At 43.2% G+C, this 27056-nt stretch overlaps 1 protein-coding gene across 3 annotated transcripts; it reads right to left on the bottom strand.

The window, feature by feature from the left end:
* Positions 1-2539: 2539 nt before the first annotated feature.
* On the bottom strand, positions 2540-19254 carry LOC140469551 (uncharacterized). Of its 3 annotated transcripts, none has more exons than XM_072566164.1 (3): positions 11635-11722; positions 8964-9081; positions 2540-3584 (listed from the first exon to the last, which is right to left on the bottom strand). In XM_072566164.1, exon 3 carries the CDS (start codon positions 3473-3475, stop codon positions 2828-2830), a length of 648 nt encoding a protein of 215 aa, XP_072422265.1. In that variant the 5' UTR covers positions 3476-3584; positions 8964-9081; positions 11635-11722; the 3' UTR covers positions 2540-2827. The 3 variants fall into 3 exon arrangements, with proteins under 3 accessions (XP_072422265.1, XP_072422264.1, XP_072422266.1); XM_072566163.1 differs by having other exon boundaries at positions 11402-11713; XM_072566165.1 differs by lacking the exons at positions 8964-9081; positions 11635-11722 and adding an exon at positions 19134-19254.
* Between the last annotated feature and the right edge of the window lie 7802 nt (positions 19255-27056).

Here is a 27056-nt window from a genome sequence, read left to right as displayed (position 1 = left end):
TGTGAGGCATGACCTATGCTTCACAAAACAATGTTGACTATCATTATCAACTTATTCCTCTCTAGATGATTATAAACCCTAATCTGTTCTAACCCTTCCCAACACTTTATCCGGAACCAAAGTAAGGCTTACTGGTCGAAAACCAGCAGGGCTGTTTCTACACCCCTTCCAGAACAAGGGGACAACATTTGCTCTCCTCCAGTTTTCTGGCCCTCTTCCTGTAGACAATGATGACATTAAGGATCAAAGCCAAAGCTTTTGCAATCTCGTCTCTACCTTCCCAGAGAATCCTAGGATAAATCCCATCTGGCGGTTTATCTATTTTCATACTCTCCAGAATTGCTAACAACTCCTCCTTATGAACCTCAATCCCATCTAGTCTAATAGCCTGTAACTCAATATTCTCTTTAACAACAGTCTTTGCCCAGCGTGAATACTGTCAAAAAAAAAATTAATTTTGCACGTCTCTGATCTTCTCAGACTCCACGCACAACTTCCCACTATTATCCTTGATTGCCCCTAATCTTACTTTAGTCATTCTTTAATTCCGGATATACCTATAGAAAACTTTAGGTTTCCCTTGATCTTACCTGCCAACGACTTCTCATGTCATCTCTTGGCTCTTCTAAGCCCTTTCTGTAGATCCATCCTGGCTAACTTGTAACTTCAAGCACCTTCACTGAGCTTTCATGTCTCATTCGCATTGACCAGAGATTCAACTTCTTTAGTAAACCACGGTTCCCTTGATCGACCATTTCCTCCCTGCCTGACAGCTTCATGTTTATCAAGAACACGCAGAAGTTGTTCCTTCAAAAAGCTCCACATTTCAATTGTGCCCACCCCTTGCAGCTTCGTTCCCTATTCTATGCACCCTAAATCTTGCCTAATTGCATCGTAATTGCCTTTCCCCCAGCTATAACTCTTGCCCTGCCATATATACCTGTACTTTTCTATCGCTAAAGTAAATGTAAATGAATTGGGATCACTATTACCAAAGTGCTCACAGACCTCCAAATCTAACACCTGGTCTGGTTCACTACCCAATACCAAATCCAATGTGGCCTCACCCCTTGTTGGCCTGTCTACATAGTGTATCAGGAAACCCTTTTGCACATATTGGACAAAAGCTAATCCATCTAAAATACTTGAACTATAGTATTTCCAGTCTATATACTACCGTTACTCTCACTCCTATCCAGAATTATCTTTGCTATCCTTTCCTCAATATCACTGGAACATTTGGGAGGACTACAGAAAACTCCCAACCTCTCCTTTCCTGTTTCTAACCTCAGCCCACACTATCTCAGGAGACGAGTCCTCATCAAACGCCCTTTCAGCCATTGTAATGCTGTCCTTGACTAACATCGCCACAGCTTCCCCTCTTTTAGCATGTTTCCTGTCCTCAATGAAACATCTAAATCCCAGAACCTGCAACAACCATTCCTGTCCCTGCTGTATCCATGTCACCGAAACAGCCACAACATCGAAGTTCCAGGTAACAATCCACACTGCAAATTCACCCACCTTATTCAGGATGCTCCTGGCATCGAAGTAGACACACTTCAAAACCACCTTCCTGCCTGCTGGTACACCATTGCAACGTTGAAACATTTATGATGTCACTTCTCAACCTCCTGGTCACTGGAACTATAATTCGGGTTCCCATCCTCCTGATGAATTAATTTAAACCCTCCTGAAGAGTATAAGCAAACCCCCACCCCCAAGAATATTGGTACCCTTCTGGTTCAAGTTGTCGACCATCCTGTTTGTAGAGGTCCCACTTACTCCCAATTATCCAAGTATCTGAAACCCTCCTTCCTGCACCATCCCTATAGCTACGTGTTCAATGTGCCTCTCTCCCCTATTCCTTGTTTTGTTAGCATGTGTCACGGGTAACAAACCAGAGATAAAAACTTTGTTTGTTCTAGCTCGAAGCTTCTTAGCTCCCTAAATTTCTGCCTAAAATCCCCATCCCTATTCTTATATATGTCATTGATACCTACGTGGACCACAATTTGGGGCTGTTCCCCCCCACTCCCCAAAATCCCAAAAACACGATCAGAGACATCCCGAATCCTGGATCCGAGGAGGCAACACACCAACTGTGAGTCTCTCTTTCCCACAGAACCTCCTATGTGTCCCCCTAACTAAGGAGCCCCCAGTGACTAATGCTCTGCTCCTTTCCCCGCTTTCCCATTTGAGCAACAGGGATAGATTCTGTGCCAGAGACCTGCACCCCATGGCTTACCCCTGATAAGTCACCCCCGCCAAACAGTATCCAAAACAATATAACTGTTATTAAAGGAATGGCCACAGGGGAACCCTGCACTGTCAGCTGATTCCCTTTCCGTCCCCCGACTGTAACCCATCTGCTTTTTATTTGTACCTGAGGTGTGGCTACCTCCCTGTAAATCCTCTCAATTGAAAACTCTTTCAATTCTCTACTATCTTTAACAAGGATTAGAATTGAAAAAATATTGACAACTGATCCTGCAATTTCCATTCTTATGTCCCTGACTCAAATGCATCTTCTACAGTCTCAGTTGATAATTAACTTTAATAATAGACAACATTCCATACCCCCTCATCAACCATTAACAAAATCCAAAGTCTGCAGTCACTTTTCAACTCGCTGGTGTTTCAACAAATGTGATAACTGAGGGTATCTCTTCTTGCACTGGGAACAATGAAATGTCCTCTCTCCAGTGTGAACTTGCTGGTGCACTGTGGAGTTGAGATGATCGTTTTAACCAGACCTCAGTTACAGCATCTAAATAGTCTTTCGTAAGTGTGAACAAGTTAATGGGACATCAGGTCCCCAGAAGTATTACAGCACTTCAGGTCCCTCTTCATTGTGGACACACTGGTGACTTTGCAGGTCAGATGAGACAGCGAATCCCCTCCCACACTGAGAGCAGGTAAATGGCCTCTCCCCTATGTGGACTCGCTGGTGTGACAGCAAACTGGATAACTGAGTGAATCCTTTCCCACACACAGAGCAGATGAATGGCCTCTCTCCAGTATGAACTCGTTTATGTTTTAGCAGGTTGGATGAGTGAGTGAAGCCCTTCCCACACTCAGTGCAAATAAATGGCCTCTCCCCAGTGTGAACACGGTGATGTCCCAGCAAGTGGGTTGACTGAGTGAATCCTTTCCCACACTGAGAGCAGGTAAATGGTCTCTCCCCTGTGTGGATGCGCTGGTGTTTCAGGAGATGAGTTGATTGAGTGAATCCTTTCCCACATCTGGTGCAGGTGAATGGCCTCTCCCCAGTGTGACTGCGCCTGTGCATTTCCAGCTTTGAAGGCGATTTAAATCCCTTCCCACAGTCTCCGCATTTCCACGGTTTCTCCCCAGCATGATTGCACTTATGTTTCGACAGACCAGATGATTGCCTGAAACCTCGTCCACACAAAGAACACACATACGGTTTCTCCTGACACTGAGTGGTTCTTTTTCTTTCCATGCTCAACATCCAATGATATTCAGGTACTGGTAAATTGGACAACTCGGTCAGATCCTGATGTAATGTTTGGTTTCAGACTCCAAAAAGTGTAGAGATCTCTTCTTAATACCCTGTGAAACTGATTTAAATAGAAAGGGTGAATGAGACAAAGCCATAAAAATACAAAAGGTAGATTGTGAAATTGAGCTGAACAAAACGGACAATTTGTAAGGTCAACCCTTTGGGGGATAAAAAGTGACCATGAAAGCTGCTGATCGATAAAAACCCAAATGATTCATTTAGATCCATCAGGGAAAGGATCTTGCCACCTGTCTGGTCCTCTGGTGGCTCTGGGAGGAGATGAAGCGAGTACAAATAATGGATCTTACACATCTACAACTTGATCAGATCTTTGACAGAACATCCCAAACTCCCAATGTCCATCTACAAGTATCAGAGTGCAGTTGGAGGTGATGGTGTTCACATAACAAGTTAATGTCCAAATCCAAATTTCCATCTCACCTGACTTCATGCTCTGTTGCGCACCCATTCCTTTCTTACCTCGCAAATACATGAACACACTCTTGGCCGGCCTCGTTGTTGCTACCACTCTGTAGCTTTGAGTGCATCCAAATCTCTGTTGCCCATGTGTAAACTCACAATAAGTCCAGTTAATCTACCATCCCTGTAATCAGCGAACTACAAAAGCTATTGTTTTAAAAAGTACCAATATTTTTATATTGTTGTGCTCACTTCCTTCCTGGTAATGATTATATCTGTTTTTCTGTGCTCCCTTTCAGTCACAGAACCCTTAGATATTGCTTCTTTTAGGAGTATTGGAGGATATGCCACTGAATTTTTCAGGGTAGAATTAGACCTTTTCTGGTGACAAGGATATAAACTGGGATGACATCAAATCGGAAAGTGGGATTAAGACCACAACCAGATTTGAATGATCTTATTGAATATTCAGTGAAACCAATCTTTTACACCAATGTGTTATTCACTGCCTTAATATTACTTCTGTTTCTCAGTGCCAGATGTTGTAATAATTTTGTTACATAAACAATTCATTATAAATACAAACTAGTGATACTGACGTAGACATGATGAATACACACCCACTATTAGAAACACGGGAAATTCAAAAAGGGTGGAGAGGGCACCAAAGAGGGAAGAGGTGATACAGAGTTACGAATGGACATGGATTTAGATCCACAATGGCCTGGAGTCTAGGAATCTTTCAGAGATAACAGACCAGAGTGCTAAAACTTCCAAATTCTAGATGAATGGTCAGAAATATACTCCTCTGAAACAGTATCAATTTTCAATTTTGAAACCTCTTCTTGGAGCCAGTAGCTTTAAAAAAAACATCAGAAACAACTGGAGTCACAGAAAAATCTCACAGCTAAGGAAATCCCCAGGGAGGGAATGATGTCACTATGCAATTATCACTGTGTGATGATATCACAGTGAAAATAACTCCCTGAAGGATGAGACTGAGGAGTTGATAGTGGGAAATACTGAAATAACAGAATGAATCAATATTTTGCCTCACTTCTCATGGGGGAGGAAACTAGCATCAATAGTTCCAGGTAATGCAGATGTTATAGAAAAGGGAGCATTTTAGAACAATCACCATGACGGAAAAAGTACTGAGCAAACTATTGGGATTGAAGGCAGACAAATGGGTGGCATTGTGGCTCACTGGATCCATTGGTTATAACTTTCTAAAGTTTCCTGGATATGGAAATGCCCCAGAGCAATGGAAAAGTGCTAATATAACACCCTTATTCAAAAAGAGGAGGAGGCAGAAATTGGTAAACAAAAGACCAGTTAGCTTATTTAGTCTCTTTGGGAAATTGTTGGAATCCAAAATGATGGGAGTCATAACAGGACATTTGAAAAGTCAAAACGCAGTTCAGAGTCAGCATGGTTTTACCAAGATCAAATTGAGTTTGACTAATCTGCAAGAGATTTTCAAAGATGTACCAAGCAAACTGGATAATGGAGATCCTATGGATGTTGTACATCTGGACTTCCAGAATGCACTGCATTAAGGTATCAAGCAATAGGTTAATACATAAGGTAATATCACATGGGATTAGTGATTGTTTATTATCTTGGATGGAGGATTGGCCAATGAACAGAAAGCAGTGGAAAGGGTTCTTTTGTGGTTGGCAAGTTGTATAAAATGGTGTGCCAAGGGTTTCATTCACAGGAGCTAACTATTTAGTGTCTATATTCATGACCTGGACACAGGGACAGAAGGTACTATTGCACATTTGGCTATGAATATTAAAATGGGTGGAAATATAAGCTGTAATAAATAAATAAAAACATATAAATGATCACAGATAAATTAAGTGGATGGGCTAGAATATGGCAGATGAAGTTTAATGTGGGTAAGTGTGGATTTGTCCATTTTGGAAGAAGGAATAGAAAGACAATTTATTAACTACATGGAGAGAAAATTCAGGGTGCTTGTCTGCGGAGGTATCTGTGTGACCTCATGCATGAATCGCAGAAAATTAGTCCACAGGTATAGTAAGCAAGAAGGACAGCATGATGGCTCACTGGTTAGCACTGCTGACTCACAGCACCGGAGTCCCAGGTTCGATTCCAACCTTGGGTGACTGACTGTGGAGTTTGCACATTCTCCCAGTGTCTGCGTGGGTTTCCTCCGGATGCTCCGGTTTCTTCCCACAGTCCAAAGATGTGCAGGTCAGGTGAATTGCCATGCTAAATTGCCCATAGTACTGCATTAGTCAGAGGGAAATGGGTCTGGGTGGGTTACTCCTCAGAGGGGCGGTGTGGACTTGTTGGGCCGAAGGGCCTGTTTCCACACTGTAGGGAATCTAATCGAATCTAATGTAATATCCATGACTCCACAGCTCACCGTGGCAAGGAGTTCCAAAGTCTCTCAATCTTCTGAGCGAAGACATTCCTTTTCATCGGAGTCTTAAACTGGCATCCTTAATCAGAGACCATCCCCTCTGATTCTAGATCCTCCATAATTTATACTGTCAAGCCTCTTAAAGATTGTGTCGACTTCAATGAAATACCTCTTTTTCTTCTGAACTCCACTGGGTAGGGTACCCAACCTGTTTAGCTTTGGCTCATAAGACAATTCCTCCATACCAGGGATCATCCGAGTGAACCTTCTCTAAACTACCTCCAATGAAATAATATATCTTTTCATACATAATCAGGCCAAAATTGCCCACAGTACTCTAGATGTGGTCTCACCAGTATCTTGTGCATTTGCAGTATGACTTCCTTACACTTCTACACAACCCCCTTTAAATAAGGGCCAACATTTCATTAGCTGCTGCATCTGCGTGCCAGCTTTCCGTATTACATGCACAAATAGGACAAACCAGTGTTGCAGCTTTTGCAATTTTTTTCCATTTAAATGATAATCCGTTCTTTTGTTCTGCCTTCCACAATGAACAACTTCACATCTTACCACATTATCTTCCATTTGACAAATTTTTGCCCACTGACACAACCAATCAACATCTCTCTGTAAACTGTCTCTATCCCCTTCAAAGTGTGCCTTGACACCTATTTTTGTCATCTGCAAATTTTGCTACAGTGCATTCACTTCCTTCCTCCAAGTCATTTATATTGTAAAACAGTTGTGGTCCCAGCACTGCTCCCTGTCAAACTCCACTGGTCACTGATCACCAGACTAAGAAAGTATCCCTTAAAACACTAGCCCATTAGCCAATTCCTTCTCCATGCCAATATACTACCCTCAACATAATGGGCTGTTATCGATGACATAACCTTTTGTAAGATATCTTGTCAAATGCCTTTTGGAAGTCCAGATGCACCACATCTCCTGGTTCCCTTCTATGCATTGTTGTTGGGACATTGTCAAAAAACTCCAATAAATTAGTCAAGCACAACTCCCCTTTCATGAAACCATACTCAATCTGCTTGATTACACTGATCTTCCAAATATTCTCCTACTACTTCCTCCGTAATGGATTTCAATACTTTTCCAACAATAGACGTTAGGCTAATCGGCCTTTTATCTGCTTTCTGCCTTGCTCTCTTTCTGAAGAGGGTAATAGGTGGCGGATTTAAAACAGGCAGGAGGAGAAAATAGTGCTCTCAAAGGTCATGAATCTGTGGAATTCATTACCCCAGAATGAAGACATTGAGTAAATTTAAAGAGGACATCTATGGATTTTTAAAGAGCAATCAGTTGAAGGATTATGGAAAACATGCAGGTACGTAGAGTTAATGCTAAGTTGATCATACCAAGTGGCAGAGCAGGCCCAAGGGGCTGAATTATCCAGACTTGCTCCTAATTCCTACCTTGCTAACTGCAGTAATTTAATAATGCAATACCTTCTCCTCACTTACATCCTTCACTGTTTTGCCTGAAGATCCTATATCCCGGAATGTTGAGTTGCCAACTGTTGATCTTGCTCAAATACCAAGACCAAATTTTAAAAACATGTAAATGTAAAATGGACTAAAAGCATCCCATAGAAATGTTTGTTCCAAAAGCAGTTATTGCACCATATGCATAACGCCCATTTTGCAAACTGATTATCCCAAACATCTACCATTCTTTACAATCAGAAACTAGAAATTCCTGAACCGACTGGGTTCCAAAGGCCTCAACGTTAAACTCAACAGCTCCTCCACCATTGTCACTCCAGCTCAAACGGATACATCTTCAGGGTTAAACCCAACAGCTCCTCTTCTATCTCTATTCCAGTTCAAATTCAAATTTAACTAATGCTTTCAAAATAGAAAAGTATAAACATCTGAAGTGAAAACAAAAAGTTGTTGGGCTACAGTGAAAGGAAGTGGAGTGAAATTGGCTGATTTGCATTGTCAGGCAGCCAGCAGGGCTGTGAGAAATGGCCTCCTTCGATCCTGTAATCATTCCATGAATCTGTGAAAAAGGATCTAAATTGGAGGCAGGGAGTAAACCTTTGGAAATAACAATTCACTGCTGCAAATCAGCTCTTAATTGGTGTTTTTATTTCTAGACTCTGTTCTACAAACAACTCCCGGAATGAAACAATGAAAATATACCAGATGTTGGTCATCTGAAAAAAAAATGAAATACCAGATAGTTCAGCAGAGTATTTGACAGAATGCAGAGTTAACATTCAAGGGTATGCAGAAAGAATATGGTGAGTGAAAATACTGCAGAATATGATGATTTACATCAGCTCAGCAGGGGATGATAAATGATTGCCAGCTCAGGAAAAACAATTCCTGATCTTGGGAAGATCAAGGTGGTGAATCAGCAGCATTTAATCAGGAGATGGACAGCAAAGGAAAGCTCATTTAATCACATTTGGTCACAATAACAATATAATACCAGATAAGGTTAAAAGACACATTTGTATTAAAGTACAGCAACTTAGACAATGGCAAAGAGATGATCATGATAAGAGAAGTAAAACAAAACAACAGGCCCAGAGTGATACAATGAGAGAACAGCACAAAACCCTGAAATTGTGGATGGACACTCAATAATACTCACTTCTGAAACAACTTCACTGATTTCAACTTTAAAATGTCCTGCTTGATGTTGCAGCTGAAAAAGGTAGAAAAACTGTAGCAAAAGAAAAATTTCCAAGTTTTCAAAGATATTCAGCTTCCTGTAAAATAAGATTACAAAAATCAAAAGTGTCAATTAAATTTTAAAAATTTAGAGGAGGCAACTTCTCTTTTGGCTGGAGTCTGCTTTAAGTAAATCTTTGTTTCCTAATCTCCATTGAAAGGAGTTTCCAAAATCCATCACTGTCACCCCAAATTAGATATACACAGCATTATTTTACAGACAAGAAAGTTTAATTGCAAGCTTAGGTTGGAGACACTGTGGTGGAAGAAAGATTTGAGAGAGGAGTTAAAGTTTAGAATACATTGTGGAAAGTACAAAAATATAAGCTACAGGATGAAGTGGTGTTCCTGCTATGTGATCCTTCTCCTGGAATGACCAGTGAAGCTTTTGTACTGCACTGAAGTTGAGAGTGATGTTGTATCAATGTAAGTTTTTCAGTTTTTTTTAAAGTTGACAACAATTCTCACTGTACCTGCTATACTGTTCTCTGGCAATCTGGTCTTATGCACATTCTCAGATCACTTTGCACGACTAAAAGGAGGAATAGTCCCATGATATTTGTGTTCTCATTTTACAACTGTGTAAAATCAGCAGCACAACTACTCCATTCATTAACATCACATGTCCTCTAAGGCACTTTACTGAAGTTACATGTCTTCTTGGAAATGATGTACTTCTGTCACTGTTCCAAATTATTTCCTGAACTTTCAAAAACAATCATCACTGCAGAATTGACCAAAATCCATCTGCCTCGAGTTTCCAATTCAAATCCCAAGGATCGTATATGTTACACACCTCTACCACAACAAGGGTCAGGTGAATTGGCTATGTTATGCTAAATTGCCCATAGTGTTAGGTGCTTTAGTCAGGGTACGTAGGGAAATGGCTCTGGGTGAGTTACTCTTTGGAGGGTTGGTGTGGACATATTGGGGCAAATGGCTTGTTTCCACACTCTAGGGAATCTAATCGAATAAGTCATTCCCATTTATTTCAAAACAATTCATGTGCCTGAACTATCTCATCTTTCAACACAGGCTGAGTAGTATCAAGACATCACTTCATACCTCAGCTACACCTCCTACATAAATTCCATATTTGGTCCCTAACTGGCCTTAGTCCTCCTTTCACCAACTTTAAAATTTAAAGTCTACAAAAGTTTGTTTTCCAGTTATAATTTGACTGCCAATCTCATTTTGTACTCCCTTTTTGATTTTCTATCTTTCTTGTTCAACTTCTCCTTTAATAATTTCTATATTCAGATGGGTTCTCAACTGTATTTTCTCCCTCACATCTGCAATAAGCACTTTTTTTTAATGTCTTTGCCATCCCTGCCCCGGCCTCCCCCTTTCTGCCTGCCACTGCCCAAGCCTCCCCCTCTCCACCTGCCCCTGCCCCTGCCCAAGCCTCCCCCTCTCCGCCTGCCCCTGCCCAAGCCTCCCCCTCTCCCTCTCTGCCTGACCCTCCCCCGGTCTCTGGAATCCTTTGCCCTTCCACTTGACGGTGTCTGAAATATCTCTTTTTCAAAAGGTAGTCTACAATTTTCCATGCCAAACTCTGACTCCATTATATTTGGCATAGGCTGTTCTTACTCCATTGGAATTAAAATAATATAGAGTAATACAGCATTAGAAGACCCCTTCAGCCCATCAAATCTGTGAAGCCAAAGCTGCACTAAATCTACATCAGTACCACCTCCAGCACCAGACCCATAATACTGAATATTATAACATTTCAAGTGCTTGTCCAAATCCTGTTAAAAGTTTGAGGTTCCCTACGTGCAGTGTCCTCTCAGGTGGTGCATTTGAGACCCCAGAACCCTCTGGGTGAAATTCATTTTCTTTAAATCCTCTCTTATTCTCCAGTCTTCCACACTGGAATGATGTCTCCTTGTTAATCACACTTTGATTAAGAGGGTCTCAGTTGGATATGATGATTTAATTATTTGTTAGTTGACTATTCCACATTATTTTCATCACCATCAGTCTAAAGCTTAAGATAAAATGATCCCCAATCCTTTAAATATACCTCATTTCCAAGAGCTAGGTCTAGTACTGCCTTCTTTGTCACTAGATGGAAAACACATTCAGGGTCAAAATCCTGAAACTCCCTCCCACACCAAATGGACTGCAGAGATTCAAAAAAAAGCCTCTCTCCACAACCTGGTCTAATTCTGTTACGGTTGGGCAATAAGAGCTGGCCCAGCCAGCAAGGCCCAGATCTTACATCGGAATAAAATAAACTACAAAACATTTTCCAGAAAACGTTTTTGATACTCGTACTTTAAGCAAATATTAACACATATTTTTCTCCCTATTTTACTGATTGTTATTCCCAATCGAAATCATATCTTTACCCACCATCCCCGAAGGTGGTGATTGCCCCAGATCCAGGCCGCAGGAGTGCTGCGCACGCGCAGTCCCACCCGGCATCTCACACATGCGCAGTGACGGTGATGACAATGGACGGAGACGTTTCTTTTCCTCAACTGTCGGCGGTGAGGATGCGAAACGTTGGAGAAAGCGCTAGAGCGGACGGGTGGCTGGGGAAGGTTTATAAATACTTATTAAATAGCTCAAACTCGATTAACAACCTGCAAGTCTCAGATTTCCAATTCTGGTGCCTTTGCCCGGGAGGAACTGGCTGTTAACGTCTGCCACCTTTGAATTCGCGCATGCGTGAACAACGCCGTGACGCACATTGTTGGCGGGGCTTCAGCGTCACTGATTCTCACTGGGTCCTAGTGCCCACAAATCTCCTGATTTACAATCCACGTGATATTTTCCACAACTACTAGGTATCGAGGTCTTCCTGTTGGTGGAAATTGAATAAAGATTCGTGCACTCTGTGTCTCACATCTACACACACACACCATGGGTGCTAGGGTAAAATAAGCACTACCGCAGTTAGGCGGTAGTGTGGGGGTTAAAAATAAAAAAAAATAAACTGGAGTGTTCCAAGAAGAAAAAAAAATTAACAGGGGATTTTGATAAAAAAAGAAAACAAAAACTAGGTATGTCAGGAATGTCTCATATTCTTTGGAAATAACATTCTCGCTTAGTTAGGCAGGGTCTTGTTGCTAATTTTGACTTCATTTGGTTTGAGTAGATTTTTGGGGGGGGGGAGGGGAAAAAAGTTACAGACAGACTGGAATTGTCTGTTCGTTCTTTCTATTCTGGACTGACAGTGAGAGCTTTTGTAATCTCCTTTTACAAGCTTTTGTTAGATGATATGCCGACTGAAAATCAAATTTCGGACAGAGTCACTCAATTCCTTCAAACATGAATATCATCAGCCTCTGAATATACAAGGAGAAGTGGTTGAAATGGTTTTTGTTTTGTCTAAAAGAGACAATATTAAATGTCACTATGTCTGGAAAAACAACATAAACAGATCTGTGCGAGAGAGTTCTGTTACACATTCTGAGAAAGAATCACAGCATTTGCAGTAGAGACAAACTGTACACATGTGCATCACCTGATCATCTAAACTGGAGGCACAAGGACACCCGTGCTATCGAGAATACATGTGGGAAAGGATTCAATTACCATCTTAACTGTACAATCAGAGGTGCAGTCACACTGGGTGGGGGTGTGGGTGGGGGGGGGGGGAGGAACAATTCACCTGCCCCTGTGTGCAGTAAAGGATGTGCTCGATCATTGCACACTGTAACTCACCAACATGTTTTCTGATAGCAAGCGGTTAATTGTTCTGACTGTAAGAAGTGCTTTAAAAACAAAAAAAAGTCTGCTGCCACAGCAATATACTCACATGGGGAGAGGCCATTCACTTGAGCTGAGTAGGAAGGGATTCACTTGTCCATCTGGTCTACTATATCACCAGCAGATTCACACAGGGGAGAGACTGTAAACCTACTGATCCATCCAACCTTCGGATACACCTGAAAATTCTCTGGGGATAGACAATTCACCTACTGTGTTTGTGGGAAGGGATTTACCCATTCATGTAACCTTCTGACTCATGAGCAGGTTGACAGTGGAGTCAGGCCATTCACCTGTTCTATCATTTTTCCAACCTGCAAATTAAAGGATTCACACTCAGGAAAGGCTGTTTACCTGCTCAGTGTTGGAAGGAATATTCAGACTCATTCTGGTGAAAAACCAGCGAGCTTAAACTGGAGAGAGGTTGTTCATCTATAATATGTGTGGCAAGGGATTCATTCAGTCATCACACTTGCTAACACACCAGCAAATATGCATGCAGCTTGCAAGATCTGAATTCCCCACTTGCTGATGCTGTTATATACAAGACAAAGCCATGTTTATTTTGAATGGCCTGATTTTTTGATTAGATTTTATATTCTGGATAAAACGTAGACAAAATTACTTCGTTAAAGATATTTTTGGAATCGTTGTCTTTCCCAGCTGAATGTTTAATCTCACCTGGCTGGAGTCTGAAAGGACAATCTGAGAGGAGGAACGTATGTCAAAAACAGGTCTTCAACCTGGACACAGTCCACCTGGGCCACACAGAGGGACTTTTGGTCTTTCTCATTTGTTTTCACTCAGTTAAGTCCTCACCTTTAATCTTGAGGTGTGCAGTGTTGTGGAGTTGAAGGCATGTACTGTACCTTGAAGAGAGAGTGAAGTTGAAAAGCTTGCAAGTCTGTCACGTGACTGACTGCATGCAGAGTATGCTGAATAATTTGAAGTTGTAACATTTACCTGTGAAACAAATAACTGAGGTGGTTGCTATGGTTTCATAATAATTCGAATTCAACCAATAACCAGTTAGAATTACGCTCCAAGATACTAAAACCCAATCAAATTTGATTTCTTTTACAGTTTTGACAACATCAAACCAATGAGACAATCTGATGTTTTTGGATGTTAAAAGCAAGCATTTTGAGCAGTTAGCCAGAGAGAGATTAAGAGACTGCCATACACACTGCCCACTGACTATCTCTCTAAAAAGGTACCTTTTCATGTGAAAAATCTGTGCAACTGAAGATGACCCAGGAAGATACAGAGAAGGATTGACACTGCTTCTCGGAGGTGTTATCGGATCAGTATATTGTTGTAGATTGGGAGGTAGGTAAATCCTTAAGACAAAGGAGTGTAGATAGTTGTTGTTTTATGTTCTCTTTTGGAGCTAAAGAAGAAATTGTTAATTTTCTTAAATAGTGGAATTTGGATAGATCTCTGTCACTCATACTTTAAGAGATTACGAGGTGTAGTGAGCTTTTCTCTGTGTCTGGTTAAATTTGCAGAAGAGTTTACCCAATGTGGTAAATTTGGCATCGTCACTCTCGTCTGTGGTTCAGTGATTCGAGGCATGGAATGGCTCCTTTCCAAATGTGTTGATAGTCAGAAAGAATGGGGATGAATATTGGAAACGTGCTGAAAAATCAGATTAGTGTCAAACTGCGATTTGATTCAAAACATATTTAAAAAAAGCAATGGAAGGTGGAGATCTGACACAGATTTGTGTAAATACCGAAAGAACTGCAGATGCTGTAAATAAGGAGCAAAAACAATTGCTGAAAAAGCTCAGCAGGTCTAGCAGCATCTGTGGAGATGGGTTCTGAGGAAGGATCACCGGACCCAAAATATTAACTCTGATTTTTCTTAAGATGTTGTCAGACTTCCTGAGTTTTTCCAGCAACTTCTGTTTTTGTTTGTGACATAGATTTGAATGTTTGTGACCTGTTCCTCACTGAAAGCGAACAGCAGACTTAAGTTTCCAGTCTGAAAATAGTACTGGATCCTTTTTGAACATTTGAACCAATTTGTGTTACAAGTCTGATTTATTGAGCAGAAACTCACTTAAAATACAATAGTTAAAATCTCTAGTTAACATTGCAAATGGAGAAATTTACATGCATCTGTGTGGTTCTTTGACACTGATAATGCTTTTATTGTCAGGTAAGGAAGAACCCACATTGTGCCCAAGAATTTCATCTTGAATTGATATGTTTACAGCACACTGTTCTTCTAAATATTTCTCCCCTGAGAGAGGAGTTACTGAGGAGTTAATATCAGCTGACATTCCCTGAAAGGCTGATGCAAACAGATTCAAAAGTAACTTTCAAATATAATTGAAAAGGAAGTATACTAACAGCTTTGGTGAAAGAAAGATTACAAATTGTTTCAAACAACTGACACAGTAGGCCAAATGGCCTTGTTCTCCTTTCAAATTCCATTACTGCCGAATTTTCACTCAAATCGATCCAAATCAATGCAATTACATGCAAAGTAGCTGTTTGAGCTATCAGCATTTGGAAATTTAACAGCAGCCGTGTTATCCAATGCTGTAGGTCACCTTTTCATGATTTGAATCAGATTTCAGACTCATTAGGTTGCAGAATTGACTTCTGCTTCGGAACCTGATTGCAGTTATCAATTGTTCAGTCGCTGCGATGCTGAAAAACACATGATCTTCTGGCCATCATCTGAGCTAATAAAATTAATTTTGTTCCTGTGGGCTTACATTAGAACATGTAAGAATTGATCTTACTGTACTAGACCATGTCACACTTAATCTTCCAACAGTTATCATTGCAGTCGATCATGTTTTGGTTTACTTTAACCTCGAGATTGGATCAGGAATTTCAGCACAAGAAACTGGTGGTGACGGCGTTCATGGAACCAAGGAAAGCTAAGCTCTCAAGCAAAAAATTGCAGGACTTTGCACCATAAGAACATAATAAAATAGGAACAGGAGTAGGCCATCTGGCATGTCAAGCCTGCTCCGCTATTCAATAGGATCATGACTGATCTGTTCATGGACTTACTTCCACTTACCTACCCACTTACAATAACCCTTGATTCCTTTACTGTCAAAAATGTACCTATCTTTGTCTTTAAAACATTCAGTGAGATATCCTTGACTTCTGCACTAAGTAGGGAATTCCACACATTCACAACCCTTTGGATGAAAACGATTCAGTCCTTAATCTGCTCCTCCTTGTTTTAAGGCTAGGCCCCCTAGTTCTAGTTCCACCCACCAGTGAAAACGACCTCCCTGCTTCTATTCTATCCATGCCCTTCATAATTCCACATGCTTCCATAAGATCCCCTCTCGTTCTTCTAAATTCCACTGAGTTTAGCCCCAGCCTGCTCAATCTCTCCTCTTAAAGCAACTGTCTCAATCCCAGAATCAACATAGTGAACCTCCTCTGCCCCCTCTCCATTGCCAGGACATTCTTCCTCAAGTAAGGAGACCAAACCTGCATGCAGTGCTCTAGTTGTGGCCTCACCAGCACCCTATACATCTGTAACAACCTCCCTGTTTTAAAACTCCAGCCCTTTAGCAATAGAACATAGAACAATACAGCACAGAACAGGCCCTTCGGCCCACGATGTTGTGCCGAACATTTGTCCTAGCTTAAGCACCTATCCATATACCTATCCAATTGCCACTTAAAGGTCACCAATGATTCTGACTCTGCCACTCCCACAGGCAGCGCATTCCATGCCCCCACCACTCTCTGGGTAAAGAACCTACCCCTGACATCCCCCCTATACCTTCCACCCTTCACCTTAAATTTATGTCCCCTTGTAACACTCTGTTGTACCCGGGGAAAAAGTCTCTTGACTGTCTATCTATTCCCCTGATCATTTTATAAATCTCTATCAAGTCACCCCTCATTCTTCTCCGTTCCAATGAGAAAAGGCCTAGCACTCTCAACCTATCCTCGTACAACCTATTCTCCATTCCAGGCAACATCCTGGTAAATCTCCTCTGCACCTTCTCCAAAGCTTCCACATCTTTCCTAAAATGAGGCAACCAGAACTGCACACAGTACTCCAAATGTGGCCTTACCAAGGTCCTGTACAGCTGCAACATCACCTCACGACTCTTGAATTCAATCCCTCTGCTAATATACCAAATCCCTTCCATATTACCCACTGCACCAGCAAACTAACATTTTGTGATTCATGCAGAAGGACACCCAGGTCCCTCTGCACAGCAGCATGCTGCAATTCTTCACCATTTAAATAATAAGTTTATTTTGCTGTTATTCCTATGATAATGGATGATCTCACATCTATCAACATTGCACGCCACCTGCCAGACCCTTGCTCACTTGCTTAACCTATCTGTACCCTCTGCAAATTTTGCTCTATCACTCATGTTAGTGTCATTTGTGAACTTTGACACACTACACTTGGTCCCCAATTCGAAATCATCCCTGTAAATTGTAAACAATTGTAGTCCCAACACTGATCCCTCAGGCACACTATGGGCTACTGATCGCCAACCAGAAAAACACCCATTTATCCCTGCGATTTGCTTTGTTATTTTAAAAAAATTATCTATTCTCACTAATACATTACCCGTAAAACCATGCATATTTATCTTATGTAGCACCACCTTGTTGAATGCCTTCTGAAAATTCATACCAAATCATTTACCCAAATTAACAAAAAGCACATTTAAAATTTCATACAGAAGATGCCATTTTATTTATCTAACTATCTATCAAGGCTATTTTTATAACTCAAATACTCCATTCAGCTAAATATCCTGCTAATCCTTTTCTGAACCGTCTCCAATTTAATAATATCCTTTCTAAATTGCCCATAGTGTTAGGTACATTAGTCAGGGGTAAATGTAGGGGAATGGATCTGGGTGGGTTGCTCTTCGGAGGGTCGGTGTGGATTTGTCGGGTTGAAGGGCCTGTTTCCATACTGTAGGTAATCTAATCTCACCTGCTTCACTTTGTTTCTGTACAGCCTGGCCTCCTTAGGCATTCAACTGATTTCAGATATCAATCCAGGGCACCTCTTTGAACCATCTCCAATAAATGTACACACTTACTGAAAATGAAGAAAATTCCACACAATATGAAAGATGCATCTTTACAAATGAACTTCCTTGCGTTTATGTTCAATTCCTGTCTTAAAAAGGGTAGCAGTCCATTAGCTTTCTTGTTTACATGCTGTATCTGTATCTAGATTAGAGTGGTGCTGGAAAAGCACAGCAGGTCAGGCAGCATCCGAGGAGCAAGAAAATCGACGTTTCAGGCAAGAGCCCTTCATCAAGAATGTACCTAACACTATGGGCAATTTAGCATGGCCAATTCACCTAACCTACACATCTCTGTGATTGTGGGAGGAAACTGGAACATCCAGAAGGAACCCACACAGACAGGGTGAGAATGTGCAAACTCCACACAAGTGGGAATTGAACCCAGGTCCCTGGTGCTGTAAGGCAGCAGTGCTAACCACTGAGCTACCTTGCGTAGAACTGCTTATTAAGAAAAGGTGTTAATGTGAGCAAGGATATGGGCTGTAGTGAAGTGGAACCTGATATGGGTGGAACTTGGAAACACTAGGCAGAAAACATTAGTAAGAATGTAAATATAAACCAAGCTGCAGTAGTAATATTGGGAAAGACACCAGCACCACTCTAATCTAGACTCTGACCTCCAGCATCTGCAATCCTCACTTTGGCCTTGCTTTATCTGTATGCTAACTCTTTGTGACTCATAATTTAAATCCCTCTGCACATTAGAATTTTACAGTCAGTCATTCTCCAATTCAGTAATATTCTGCTCTGAATTATTCTTCCTGCTAAAGTGAACAACTTCACATTTTCCCACATTATGTTCCATCTAAAACATATTTTGCCCATTCATTAAACCTATCTATATTTGACCTTAACCTTCTTATGTCTTAACCATAGCAAGTTTTACATCTTTAGTTACCATACCTTCAATCCCCTCATTCAAGGGATTAATGTAAATTCTAAAAGATTGAAAATTACACAAAACCAGGTTATAGTCCAACAGGTTTATTTGAAAGCACTAGCTTTCAGAGTGCTGCTCCTTCATCAGGTGATGTGTGATTTTTAACTTTACACATCCCAGTCCAACACCAGCACCTCCAAATCTAAAGGTTTTGTTTAGATTCAACCATTTACAAGACAGGTAAAAAACGCAGGTGTAATAAATCATTTTTTTTCTCAAAATGTGTGGTACTACACAGTCCTCTCTGTTTATGGGTGGAAACTAAGAAAAGCAATGACTATAAAGGAAAATTAGACCAGCCTTTCTGTAAAATAAGCTTTGGGGAAGGAGTATGGGAATGAAACAGACTGCACAGAAAGCTTGATAGGCCAAATTACCTCTTTTCCAGACCATAATGAATCAAAGTCTGATTTCTGCAGCTTCTACTCATAATATAAGCTATGAATCAATGGGGCAAATCCCCCAAGAACGTCCACAGTCGCTCTTTCCTCAGGTGTCGGGCCCAAGCCTGGACACATCCTCCAGGGCTGCTCCGCACATGATTTCAAATCTCTGGCAGGATTTTCCAGTGAAAGCGATCTCGGAAATCTTTTCCAGTAGATCCAACAACTTTCACAGCTCACGGTGACAGGAGTGACTCTGCTATATCTTTCTGTGATATGCGCTTGGAATGGACGATCTGGATAATGCTTCTCATTCAATGCGCTATAAAAAGCGTGAACAGAAAATCATCCTCCCGTTTGTCCAAGAATCAACCTGATAGCTATTTTGAAACACTGACAGGAGTGCCTTTTTCGAGTCTTTACATCGCTCGTTGATGTTTTGGACTCTCTAGCATCACCACAGGCTAAGGGCCGGGATGGTACTGATGTTATATGAGGTTCGGGTGTTGGTGGTCTTTCGTTAGTCTCAGCCCTCCAGCCGTATGGAGTCAGCCCTATCGTGGTGTGGGTGGATCAGTGCCCCATTTTTTATTTTTATTTTTATTTCATTTTTTTAGTGGGGGTTGGCTGATCCTTGTCTCTGGCCATCGCCATCTTGTGGTGTTTGTCCACTTGTCACTGAAGAGATGTAATAATTCGAGTGTCAATGATAACGTGAGTCTTGATGTCATTTGGGCGAAGGTATTGAATCGTTCAATGCTGAGGAATTTCATGAGTCTGTTAGTCATGTCTTGTGCGCTCATCATGAAGCCAAAGTGCTTGGGTTCCGAGCCTTCCTCGTCAGTTCTGTGATCTCAGCATTCAGGTGTTTATATTTGTCACTTTTCTCACGCCATGCCATTTCCAGTGCCTTACTGTCGTTCTCGTACCGCAGCGTGACATCTACTACCACGATCTTTTGATCTTTCTTAAATTTAAGATCGGGTTTCCACAGTGAGCCATCTGTTGTGAACAATCTGGACTCCACGTACGATGTCCAGCCGTACTTACTGACATGTTTTGGCAACTGGTCAGCGATCTTGTTATGGTGCTTTATACGAACGTTCTTTACAAATGGGCAGCATCCTGAGATTGTCTCGACTGCCATCTCACACCTTTGGCAGATTTTGTTTTGAGCTGGTCTTCCTCTAGATAGTGTAACTCTTGTCGGGTATAGATTACACTGCAGGAGTAAGCTGTTTATAAACCTACAGGATTTTTGTTGGCTTGCTGTTTTTAACCAAGAGTTAGAGATCTTGTTGTCTGTAAAGTACTGGATGCCTGCCCCTTGACATCCCAGCTTTTGCAACTTTTCAAATTCCCCCTCTCTCTAACCTACATACCTGTTGGGCAGTTTCTGTCACCCAGCGTCTGCCTCCTTGAGTGATTAGATTAGATTACTTACAGTGTGAAAACAGGCCCTTCGGCCCAACAAGTCCACACCGCCCCGCCGAAGCGTACCCACCCATACCCCTACATCAACATCAACCCTTACCTAACACTACGGGTAATTTAGCATGGCCAATTCACCTGACCTGCATATCTTTGGACTGTGGGAGGAAACCGGAGCACCCGGAGGAAACCCACGCAGACACGGGGAGAATGTGCAAACTCCACACAGTCAGTCGCCTGAGGCGGGAATTGAACCCGGGTCTCCAGCGCTGTGAGGCAGCAGTGCTAACCACTGTGCCACCGTGCCGCCCTATGGCTGTTAGGTAGGTGTGCAGGCACGATGGCCTTGATATGGGTCATCGGGTCCATTTCCTCTTCGCCGCCACTATGGCTGTTAGGTAGGAAATCTTCAATTTCTTTAAGGACTTTGAGCTCGTGCAGTCCCACAATGGTATCTGTGTTGCTCTCTCCTTTACACTGAAAGGAGGCTCAAATTACCACATCACTGGACATCTCCAGTGTCTCGTGTTTGCGAACAATCACGGATGGAATTTGCACCTCCAATTTTGGGATGCTGTTGCTGGCATACAAGACTTCATCAGCGGGATGAGGTGGGAGGTGTCGGAATTCTTTAGTGGCGTTACGGATTATTTGGTCCAGTTTTATGAAGGTAGTCTGAGATGCTTCGGTAAGGATCAAGTGGAAGTACAGTCTGGGGATGACATGTGTTTTAAGGATTTCTAACCATTGTTGTGGTCGGAGTGGTATTCCTATATTGCTTTAACCCAAAACTTAAGCTTCTCCTCCCACTCCCCTTCTGCCACACCTGCCCTCGGATCAATACAGACACCCTGGTACCTCTCTGTGTTGCCTGGGGGTATGTAGGCTATGGATTCATTTCACACCTTCCAGGTTTCAAAGTGATTGTATAAGAAGGTCTTCCTTTTAAATGTAAAGTGGAAGCCCTTCATCTTCGCTATGTTAATACTGAGGCCTGTATGGTCACAGTATGACTGGAGCAGCTTCAGATTTCTTTCCATTCCGGTGTGGGAGTCCGGTAAAGGGCAATGTCATTCGCGAAGGCCAAAGTCGAGCAGTTGACTCTTCTGCTGCCCAGGGGCAATGAAACCCCTGAGTTGGCCTTCTCCAGAGAGCATACCTGAGGATCCAAAACCATGTTAAATAAAATTGGTGAGAGTGGGTCACCCTGTTTTACACCCCTCTCAATGTTTATTGGGGTGATAGAGTTACCATTCCCTTCCACCACTGTTGTGTTGCCAGTGTAGAGGTCTTTGATCAGACCTATAAAAGCTCTGGGGAGTTGTACTCTTTGTAAGGCTTTGAGTAGTGGCTTGTGCCCAACCGAGTCAAACGCTTTTGCCAGATCGACAAAGACAACTGCGAGGCCCTTGCGTTTATGTTTTGCTTCCTTAATGATGTTTTCGAGGATGACAATGTTTTCATTGCATCCGGGAGTGGCTGCTCGGAGCCCCTTTTGCCTGGAGTTAATTTTGACTGTTTAACTAAGGCGTTTTGCCATGAACAGTCATAGCAGCATTGGACCAATAGTTATTGACCGGCAGTTGTCAATGTTTTTCAGGCAGTCTTTATCCTCACACTTCGGAATCAAGACCATTTGACTTTTTTTTAGTGAATCGGGTATCGTGCTTGACTTAAGCCACAGGGAGAAGGGGCGAGGTAGACAAGTTACCTCCTTTTTGTGAATTGCTCTTATGTCCTACAGTTTCAGGCCGTCTGGTCCAGCGGCACTGCATTCGTCTAGCTCCTTGATGGCCGCTTCAACCTCTTCTACCTGTATGGGTTTCATCAAGGATCCGTCATCAACTTTGCCAGTGTATGGGGCGTACTTGTTGATGTTTGATTTGTGATTTGGTGTGGATAGTTTCTCAGGGAAACATGTCTCCACTTCCACTTTTGAGAGAGGACAAGTGGATGAAGTCAGTGCCCCCATGATCTCGCGAGCTAGTTGGTGCTGGTTGGTTTTGTAGAGCTGCTGTGTTGCTGTAAACAACACTATACGTGCTGCCCATCTTTTCTTGGCCCCAGTATTGCTACCAGTCTTTTTGTGTTTTTTTGCCTGGTCTTTTTGAGGCTCCTTACATTTTCAGTCTTTCCCTACTGTTCATTAGTAAGTCGGTAATACTTTCCATCAGTCCTAACCCGAGGGTAAGAGTGTCCAGGTCATTCTTCGCACTCAAGAGCTCCTCAGCTTGTGTTAGCTGGTCAGCAACGTCCCTGTGTTTAGGGATCAAAGCCGCTGTTATTCGGCTGGCTCTTTGGCACGGGTTTGCATCATTAGGATTTTCCTGGACACTCTCCGCCTCTGATTTGTGCGAGTCATTAGTTGTGATTGACTTGCTTGGGGTTTGGACCTCCATCAGGGTGCTTCCAAGGAGTCTGTGTTTATCTGAGATTTGTTTAGATGTTTTTTTGTTTTAAAGATGCTGATAATTGATTTTATTTATGAATTTGCATCCTGCAAATCTCACTTCTAGTTCCCACAGGAGTGCCACCTCCTCCTGTGACCATATGCGATCACTTCACTTCTCCCAGGTTTGCCCTTGACTTTGGGTGCAGGAGTCCCAACTGAGTAGTAAACTATTGGTCACACACTCTGCATGCAAAGTCCCCTGCTTGGGGTTGTTTTTTGCCTTTGCATTTTGGATAGTGGCAGGAGATTGCACGATATTCTCCTGCTTTGGTGCAGAGTGAACATTTTGTTCGGATGTTCTTTATTTTGTGCACCTTAGTCGTATGAGTCTTAATCAGGCTCACCATGGGGAAGAGGGTGTTGCAATCCTTGCAGAACAACCCATGGGTGGGGTAGTGGATAATTACCTCTGGGACAGATGTTCTGTCGTACACTGGCTCAATCACAACTCCTTCCATGAAGGCAGTTGTCTCGGTTGTCCCATCACCAGTCTCGGTTACTGTCTCTTTATACTCTGTGCTCTGTATCGAGTTTTGATAACTCTTATGGTAGAAGGTCTGGGAAGTTATGCTTACCCCATCCATCGGGTTGGCCGCCCTCACGGTCCTTTCTACAACGTTATCTAGGTCATCCATTACTGGGTGAGCCGGCACCCTGAGAGGGGTAGCCAGCTCAGCTCCACGTAAGGCAGGAGATATCATCTCAAGGTCGTTGTCTCAGTTTGAACCAAGATGGCCCTTGTTGCCAGTTTTATTAAGCAGGTACTTGGAAATCTAAATGACTTATCACAGCTCGCAGTTGTAGATGAGACTGCGGGGAGGTAGATTATCTGGGATGCTTCCCAGCTGGACTGCCCCATTGAAAATGGAAGACTCATGTTTTTTGAAAGCAGGTCTGCGTAGACCACAGCCGCCTCGTACTTTTTCTTCATCGACAACCAGGAGGCACAACACCACCTATGTGCCAAAAATACATCAAAACTCCTGTGTGATCTAACCTTGCTAACCAGTCTACCATGTTGAACTTTGTCGAACACTTTATTGATGTCCATACAGATCACATCCACTGCTCCTGCCTTCATTAATCCACTTTGTCACATCATCTACACACTTGGAGACATGACAGTTAAGTTTCTTAACCTAACTCATGACTATATATGGGGAGTTTAGATCAGAGTGGTGCTGGAAAAGCACAGCAGGTCAGGCAGCATCCAAGAAGCAGGAAAATCAACATTTCGGGCAAAAGCCCTTAATCAGGAATAGAGGCAGGGAGCCTCCAGAGTGGAGAGATAAATGAGGGGGGTGGGGGGGGGAGTGGGGGGTGGGGGAGATGGGGGAGAAGGTAGCAAAGAGTACAATAGGTGAATGGGGGTGGGGATGGAGGCGATATGTTGGAGAGGAAAGTGGAGCGGATAGGTGGGAAGGGAGATTGGCAGGTAGGACAGGTCATGAGGACGGAGCTGAGCTGGAAGGTTGGAACTGGGGTAAGGTGGGGGGAGGGGAAATGAGGAAACTGGTGAAGTTCACATTGATGCCCTGGGATTGAAGTGTTCCAAGGCGGAAGATGAGGCGTTCTTCCTCCAGGCGTCGGATGGTGAGGGAGCAGCAGTGGAGGAGGCCCAGGATCTGCATATCCTTGGCAGAGTGGGAGGGGGAGTTGAAATGTTGGGCCACGGGGCTGTGAGGTTGATTGGTACTGGTGTCCCGGAGATGATCCCTAAAGTGCTCTACGAGGAGGCGTCCAGTCTCCCCAGAGGAGACTGCATCGGGAGCAATGGATTCAATAAATGATATTAGTGGATGCAGGTAAAACTTTGATGGATGTGGAAGGCTCCCTTGGGGCCTTGGATGGAGGTGAGGGGGGAGGTGTGGGCACAGGTTTTGCAATTCCTGCAGTGGCAGGGGAAGGTGCCAGGAAGGGAGGTTGGGTTGTTGGGGGGCGTGGACCTGACCAGGTAGTCACAGAAGGAGCAGTCTTTGTGGAAAGGGATGGGAGGGAAATATATCCCTGGTGGTGGGGTCTGTTTGGAGGTGGCAGAAATGTCGGCGGATGATGCGGTTAATGTGAAGGTTGGTAGGGTGGAAAGTGAGGACCGGGGGGTTCTGCCCTTGTTACGGTTGGAGGGGTGGGGTTTGAGGGCCGAGGTGCGGGATGTGGATGAGATGCATTGGAGGGCATCTTCAACCACGTGGGAAGGGAAATTGCGGTCTCTAAAGAAGGAATCCATCTGGTGTGTCCTGTGATGGAACTGGTCCTCCTGGGAGCAGACACGGCAGAGGCGGAGGAATTGGGAATACGGGATGGCATTTTTGCAGGAGGTAGGGTGGGAAGGGGTGTAATCCAGGCAGCTGTGGGTAGACAGTGGGTTTGTAAAAAATGTCAGTGTCAAGTCATCTGTCATTAATGGAGATGGAGAGGTCCAGGAAGGGGAGGGAAGTGTCAGAGATGGTCCAGGTGAATTTAAGGGTGGGGTGGAATGCGTTGGTGAAGTTAATGAATTGCTCAACCTCCTCATGGGACCAATGCAGTCATCAATGTAGTGGAGGAAGAGATGGGTGGTTAGTAACTACGGAAGATGGACTGTTCTACGTAGTGAACAAAGAGACAGGCATAGCTGGGGCCCATATGAGTGCCTATAGCCACCCCTTTTGTCTGGAGGAAGTGGGAGGACTCGAAGGAGAAATTGTTAAGGGTGAGGACCGGTTTAGCCAAACGAATGCGAGTGTCAGTGGAAGTAGCCATGATGGGGACGGAAGTGATATCATTTGATCATCATGGGAATGGTAGCTGTGCCAGCCACATGGCTAATGGCGTCTGAGCAGTTCCAGAGGCTGGGGGAATCTTCTGGAATGTTTGAGGAGTGCTGATTATAGAGGTGGGTTTATACAAGTTTGTTGTACTTACAGTTTTTGATGTTTGAGATGGTATTGAAATACTGTTTGTGGAGAGTATGAATTCTCCTGAGGATATAGTACAGAAGGGGTCCTTTGCAGTTCTGAGAGAGTGTGGCCCTCTCTACAGTCAGCTGAATCAGGGCTGACTGTAGAGAGGTTAGGTGCTGGCGCACGGCTGCAAGTGTGGAGCGGAGGATCCAGAAGGAGAACTGTTTCTGGTGGTTTTGAGTCTGTAGACTGTACTAGTTGTCCTGTTCAGTTTCAAACTGTGCTGGTTTGAATGTAGTCCGGAGTCTGTGTGGGATCAGTTGGTTACGGAGGCAGGCATTGAGGAAGCAAATGTGGCTGTGGTAGTGAGTCTGTTTCAGTATATGGTTGAAGAGCTTCAGGGCAGAAGAGATGACCTGGGGGTTGCCGTGAGAGAGAGAGACTCACTGAGATTCTTGTGGAGAGAGGAGGAGAACTTCTTCAAGGTAGGCATCCTTGAAAGAGGATTCATAGTAAGGTTCAAATCAGCTAGGCAAAAGTGAGGACTGCAGATGCTGCAGATGCCCTCTGTTTCTTCCCCTCCCGATGTCCCCAACAGTACCCTTGGATTACACCTCTTCCCACCCTAATTCCTGCAAAAACGCCATCCCGTATTCCCAATTCATCTGCCTCTGCCGTATCTGCTTCCAGCTCAACACCATCCCCATGACCTGTCCTACCTGCCAATCTCTCTTCCATCTATCCGCTCCATCCTTCCCTTTGACCTATCACCTCTATCCCCACCCATTCACCTATTGTACTCTTTGCTACCTTCTCCACACCCCCCCCACCCCCCCCGCCCCCCCCACAATTTATCTCTCCACCCTGGAGACATCCTGCCTCTATTCCTGATGAAGGGCTCTTGCCTGAAACGTCAATTTTCCTGCTCCTCGGATGTTGCCTGATATGCTGTGCTTTTCCAGCACCACTCTAATCTAGACTCTGCTTTCCGGCATTTGCAGTCTTCACTTTTTGTCTATATATGGGGAGGTGATTGCTGCTCAGCATTGTTGCTGAACTGTTAATCCAGAGACCCGGATAATGTTTTGGGGACCCAGGTTCAAAACACACCATAGCAAATGATGGAATTTCAGTTCAATTTAAAAGAAAAAT

The sequence above is a fragment of the Chiloscyllium punctatum genome, chromosome 49 (genome assembly GCF_047496795.1).
Source record: "Chiloscyllium punctatum isolate Juve2018m chromosome 49, sChiPun1.3, whole genome shotgun sequence".
NCBI classification, from domain to species: domain Eukaryota; kingdom Metazoa; phylum Chordata; class Chondrichthyes; order Orectolobiformes; family Hemiscylliidae; genus Chiloscyllium; species Chiloscyllium punctatum.
The sequence above is the reverse complement of the archived record's forward strand: the minus strand, read 5'-3'. Positions and strand labels throughout refer to the sequence as shown.

Coding starts and splice junctions, on each gene's coding strand:
- LOC140469551 (XM_072566165.1), bottom strand. CDS start 3,475: ATGTTGAGCATGGAAAGAAAAAGAACCACTCAGTGTCAGGAGAAACCG.